General features: G+C 48.1%; 1 protein-coding gene across 1 annotated transcript; it reads right to left on the bottom strand.

Moving 5' to 3' along the window:
• Positions 1 to 325: 325 nt before the first annotated feature.
• Positions 326 to 2,915, bottom strand: LOC144485789 (uncharacterized). The gene is made up of 2 exons (XM_078203874.1): positions 2,276 to 2,915; positions 326 to 2,108 (listed from the first exon to the last, which is right to left on the bottom strand). The coding sequence occupies exon 2, from the start codon at positions 1,774 to 1,776 to the stop codon at positions 853 to 855; it is 924 nt and encodes a 307-aa protein (XP_078060000.1). The 5' UTR covers positions 1,777 to 2,108; positions 2,276 to 2,915; the 3' UTR covers positions 326 to 852.
• Between the last annotated feature and the right edge of the window lie 2,878 nt (positions 2,916 to 5,793).

The following is a 5,793-nucleotide window of genomic DNA, read 5'->3' as shown; positions in this document are numbered from 1 at the left end:
GGGTCGTCACATTAGAAATTGAGATCCATTCATCCAGGTTCATATTCTAAACTGCTTTTATTTACAGTTTAACGTTCACAGACAACATACAGAATCCCCGGTCAGAGCTGATCTCAGCTGGTGTAGTGAGGTTATTGATGGGTTATCAATGTAAATCCACACACAATGAAGATCAGAATCGGGAGAGATTTTTCCTGCTCCACCGTCTGAACCAGTAAACATCTGATTCAGTTACCTTGTGTCAAATAGTTAGAATTCTCATTTTGGAAAGAGAGTATGGGAGTATTTTTAAAATAAGTTAACAAAAAATATCATTCATAGATTCCAATTTAAAAGATTTAATATATACACAGTCTTCAGTATTTGTGCTATCTTATTCAAAGAAGTAAACGAACAGAAACACAAAAGGTAATGTTACTACGTGACTACATCACTAATAAAGGAGTTACTGAGAATGGAAAACGATCCCCTGGAAACCAAAAAATAGCCCTTAAAAATCAAAGAGCAGCTTTCCAGAAAATCTCAATACAAGCATTGAAAATAAATACTTTGTGCCCTGCAGATGGATCTTTCAGAGAATGAATTGTAGATTTTGCCCAAAGATCAAATTAGAATTGAAGCAAAAGTTCTTAACTTTATTCTAAACAGGTTCCTGTTGAGAGTTCTTCAATTAAGGGGGAAGATCACTGGTGGTGCTTTTAAAAAGTGGCATTGCAGCCCTGAAAATCAGTGACACTTCCAGAATATTAAATTCCAGCTAGTTATAGGGTTTGTTAACATCAGCAGAAATAAAATATTGTCAGACTGTCAATACTGAACAGCAGCAAAAACAGCAAAATCCAACCCCTGCAGTCACTTGTGAACTTGTTGATGTCTCAGGAGCCATTGTGACTGAGTGAATCCCTTCCCACACACAGAGCAGTTGAATGGCCTCTTAGTGTGAGTGCGTTGGTGAGCCAGCAGGTTGAAAGACTTTGCGAATCCCTTCCCACACACGGAGCAAGTGAATGGCCTCTCCCCTGTGTGAACTCGCTGGTGAGCAGAGAGGTTGGATGACCGATTGAATCCCTTCCCACACACTGAGCATGTGAATGGTCTTTCTGCAGTGTGAGTGCGTCGGTGAGCAGTGAGGTTGGATGACTGCCTGAAATTCTTTCCACAGTCAGTGCAGCTGAATGGCTTCTCTTCAGTGTGAATTTTCTGGTGTCTCAGCAGGGTGGGTAAAGCTGTGAATCCCTTGCCACACACAAAGCAAGTAAACGGTCTCTCCCCAGTGTGAATTCGCTGGTGTGCAACGAGGGAGGATGCCTGTCTGAAACTCCGTCCACAGTCAGTGCAGCTGAATGGCTTCTCCTCAATGTGAACTCGCTGATGTGACAGTAAGTGGGATGACCCAGTGAATCCCTTCCCACAGTTGGAGCAGGTGAACGGCCTCTCCCCAGTATGAACTCGCTGGTGTGACAGCAGGTGGAATGACTGAGTGAATCCCTTCCCACACACGGAGCAGATGAATGGTCTCTCCCCGGTGTGACTGCGTTGGTGCACAGTGAGTGCTGAAGAATGCCTGAACCTCTTCCCACAGGAGGTGCACATGAATGGCTTTTCCTCAGTGTGAATTCTCTGGTGAGACCAAAGGCCAGATGACTGAATGAATCCCTCCCCACAGACAGAACAGGTGAACGGTCTCTCACCAGTGTGACTGCGCCGATGATTTTCCAGCAGGGAAGGGTAACTGAATCCTTTCCCACAGTCCCCACATTTCCACGGTTTCTCCATGATACTGGTGTCCTTATGTTTCTCCAGGTTAAACGATCAGTTGAAGCCTCATCCACACACAGAACACGTGTACAGTTTCTCCTTGCTGTGAATGGTGTGATGTTTTTTAAGGCTGTGTAACTGGATAAAGCTCTTTCCACAGTCAACTCACTGAAACACTCTCACTCGGGTGTGCACGTATCTTGGTGCTTTTTCAGTCACACTGATGTTTGAAATCTTCTCCTCCAGACAGAAGACAAACATTTCTCCTTCCACGTTCAAAGTCTGAGGATATTTAAGTCCAAGTGAATCGAGACTCTGTCTGATTTTGATGTGATGTTTCTTCACCTCACCTGTAAAAGGAGTTTACAAAATTAATCACTGTCAGTCCAGGATAGAAATTTTGAACAGGCAATTCTAATTCTCTGGAAAATTTCTTCCTCTCTTGTTCCCCAAATCAATAAATTCCTGTCCCACAAACTCTCCCTCCTCCCTGGGCTGAAATCCAAACCCATCTCACCATTTCTTTTCTCCACTCCCAGTTTGCTCCCTCCCTCTCCTCTGTCTGGGTTCAGTTCTGATGTGGAGATGCCGGCGTTGGACTGGGGTGAACACAGTAAGAGTTTTAACAACACCAGGTTAAAGTCCAACAGGTTTATTTGGTAGCAAACACCTAATGGTAGCTAATGGCATTTGCTACCAAATAAACCTGTTGGACTTTAACCTGGTGTTGTTAAAACTCTTATTGGGTTCAGTTCTCCAGCTCCTGTCTGCAGACTGACAATAAAACCAATGGGTCTTATTGGGGGTGTTGGGGCCTCCAGCGGGTGTTTGTGAATCCTCCCCGCCCACCTCCCAGGGTTTCCTTCCTTCCCAGAGATCAGAGTCCTCATTGATTTGAGGCCAAAGTGTAACCTCTTATTTATTGTCCCCCTCCCCCATCCTCTGATGTGAACCATCCTCCAGTGGTTGAGCCAGGATGGGGCCGTTAACCTGGGCCTGTTCCCGGGAGGGAGGGAGGGAGAAGCCCCGCAGCTGCAAACCAGGGAGCTGACAATGATTCTGAAGGGTTTGCGGATCCACAAAGTGTTTCCAAATCCTCCCAGCCACCGCCTAACGCTGACTCCGCTTCTCCGGGACAAACAAGCGCCAAGGACAGCAATGACACTGCGCATGCTTCACATCACATGCCCGGGCACTGATTGACGGCGGCGCCGGACCAATAGGAAGAGGGGGCGGGGCTGGAGGACCGAGCTGGAGCAGCTGGTCCTCCAACCAATCCGTGTGAATGAGGGGCGGGGCTGGGGGACCGAGCCGGAGCGGCTGGTCCTCCAACCAATCGGAGTGAATGAGAGGCGGGACCTGAAGCATGCGCAGTGCGGGTGAACCAGATAAACCTGTTGGACTTTAACCTGGTGTTGTTTGACTTGTTGCTGTGTTTACCCCAGTCCAAAGCCGGCATCTCCACATCAGTGCGGGTAATGGCGACGGACGGCCGGTTTTAGTTTGGAAGCGAGAGCAATACGAGGTAGAGGGCGACGTGCGGGGAATGATAAATGTGGCGGGTGGGTGGAGAGGCTTTGTAAACATGTTGTTCAAACCCAAACCCCGGAAATGAACTTCCCGGTCCCCCCCTTTGTACCAAATGGAGCGGCAGCTTGTAGTGTTAGACCCGGGCTGACTGCCGCCATTGAGGCTGCATGTGGGAGGCCGGCAGGGATTGTGATCGGAGAGTGAAGCCCTGACGTCACAATGGAATGGGTGAGGGTGTGACGTCACAATGGAATGGGTGAGAGTGTGATGTCACAATGGAATGGGTGAGGGTTCCAGATGAGCTGAGACTGGGCTGGAGTCGGGCGATGGCACTGACATGTGGCCCGGTGGCACAGTGGTTAGTGCAGCTGCCTAACAGCGCCAGGGACCCGGGTTCAATTCCAGCCTCGGGTCACTGTCTGTGCAGAGTTTCTACATTCTCCCCGTGTCTGTGTGGGTTTCTTCCGGATGTTCCGGTTTTCCTTCCACAGTCCAAAGATGTGCCGGCGTTGGACTGGGGTAAGCACAGTAAGTAATCTCACAACACCAGGTTAAAATCCAACAGGTTTATTTGGTAGCACAAGCCACAAGCTTTCAGAGCGCTGCCCCTTCATCAGGTGAGTGGGAGTTCTGTTCACAAACAGGGCATATAAAGACACAAACTCAATTTACAAGATAATGGTTGGAATACGAGTCTTTAAACGTAATCAAGTCTTAAAGGTACAGACAATGAGAGTGGAGAGAGGGTTAAGCACAGGTTAAAGAGATGTGTATTGTCTCCAGCCAGGACAGTTAGTGAGATTTTGCAAGCCCAGGCAAGTCGTGGGGGTTACAGATAGTGTGACATGAACCCAAGATCCCGTTTGAGGCCATCCTCATGTGTGATTGACAGATCCATGCTCACTGCTTCTTGCCCTGGATGCAGAGAGCTGAAAATTTCCATGCAGGCTGCCAGACAGATAAATGTCTACATTACTGGAGTAAAAATGTGTGGAATATACAGACCGAATTCACTTCATTTCCTTCAGTTGCTGCAAGTCCCCAACTTCCCCCGGAATGAGGAAAGAAATGGAAAGGGGGAAACATTGATTTCCTCCCAGATGTTGAACAGAGGAGGGAGTTTCACTCTGAAGCTCATTGGACAACTTCCGCATTGTGACGTCACAATAGAGCCCTGCCTGAATCAGCCAATAGAAATCACTCTGCTCCGCGGTGACGTCTCCGGGTTCCAGTGCGCAGGCCCGGGCGCGCGGACCCAGGAGCCCCGCCCCCACCCATTGTTCCCCTTCCCCTACACCTCCTTGAACCAAGGTTTCCAGGCAACCGGCTGACGGCTCCGGCAAGAGCGAGAAGCCGCTCAGTGAGCTCTCCCGCCCCCTGGCCCAGGACTGCACATGTGCGAGGGAGAGGGGAAGCTGCGCATGTGCGGGGGAGAACCCACCCTCTGATCTTCATGCTGAGGTGTTGACCAATGGGAAGAGTTGGAGGACCGGAAGGACTCTGGTCTTCCAGCCAATCAGAGCGTGGGCTTTGTGTGAATGAAGATTGATCTTCAGACAGACTCAAACTTCCTCCTGTCTCAAACATCTGTGAGTAAAACACTTTCTCTTCAACCCCCTTTCCATTTCTTTTCTCATTCTGGGGGAAATTGGGGACTTGCAGCAACTGAAGAGAAAGGAAGTGAATCCAGGGAGGGTGCAGACTCTGGAAAGGTTGGTCCAGGTTTCTCGCTCTCTCGAACCAGAAAATGATCCATTTCTGCCCACTGTTTGCTGTTAGCCAATCTTCTATCCACTCCAATATGTTATCCCCGCAGCATGAACTTTTATTTGCTGCAATAACCTTTCATGTGGCACCTCATCAAATGTCTTCTGGAAATCTGAGTACAGCACATCCACCGGTTTCCCTTTATCCAATTCCCGATGGGGAATTTTAGAAAATTGAACAACACATCAACTATCTCACTCTGTTAAGACCCGAGAATGAAGCTCAGCAGGACCCGAGGACTCATCAGCCCACAGCTCCAACAGTTTGCTGAGGACCACTTCCCTGGGAATTGTGCTTTTTCAGAGTTCATCCCACACTTCTGTTTTCTGATTTCCAGCTGTTTCTGAGTTTTAACTGTATCCTCTATTGTGAACACCGAGGCAAAATACTTGTTCAATTCATTTCCCAGCTCCTTATTTTTCATTATCAATTCCTGGACTCGCTTTCTATTAGACAGTTAAGAAATGAGGTGGAGCAAGTGACTGAAGTGTCAGTCAGGGAGCACTATTGGGAGCACCAATAGTTTCAAAATAGTTCAGGAAAAAGATAGGACAGGTCCACAGGTCAAGGCCCTAAACTGGAGCAGGGCCACTTTTGTGGGCATTAGGCAGGATTTAGCAGATGTCGATTAGGTGAGTTTGTTTGAAGGGAAAGGAATGACTGGCAAATGGGAGGTTTTAAAAGTGTGATATCAAGAGTCCAGGGGCAGTATATTCCTGTTAAGATGCAGGGAAAGAA

The sequence above is a fragment of the Mustelus asterias genome, unplaced genomic scaffold (assembly GCF_964213995.1).
Source record: "Mustelus asterias unplaced genomic scaffold, sMusAst1.hap1.1 HAP1_SCAFFOLD_220, whole genome shotgun sequence".
In the NCBI taxonomy this organism is placed as follows: Eukaryota; Metazoa; Chordata; class Chondrichthyes; order Carcharhiniformes; family Triakidae; genus Mustelus; species Mustelus asterias.
Note: the sequence above shows the minus strand (reverse complement) of the source record. Positions and strands in the feature narration are given on the sequence as shown.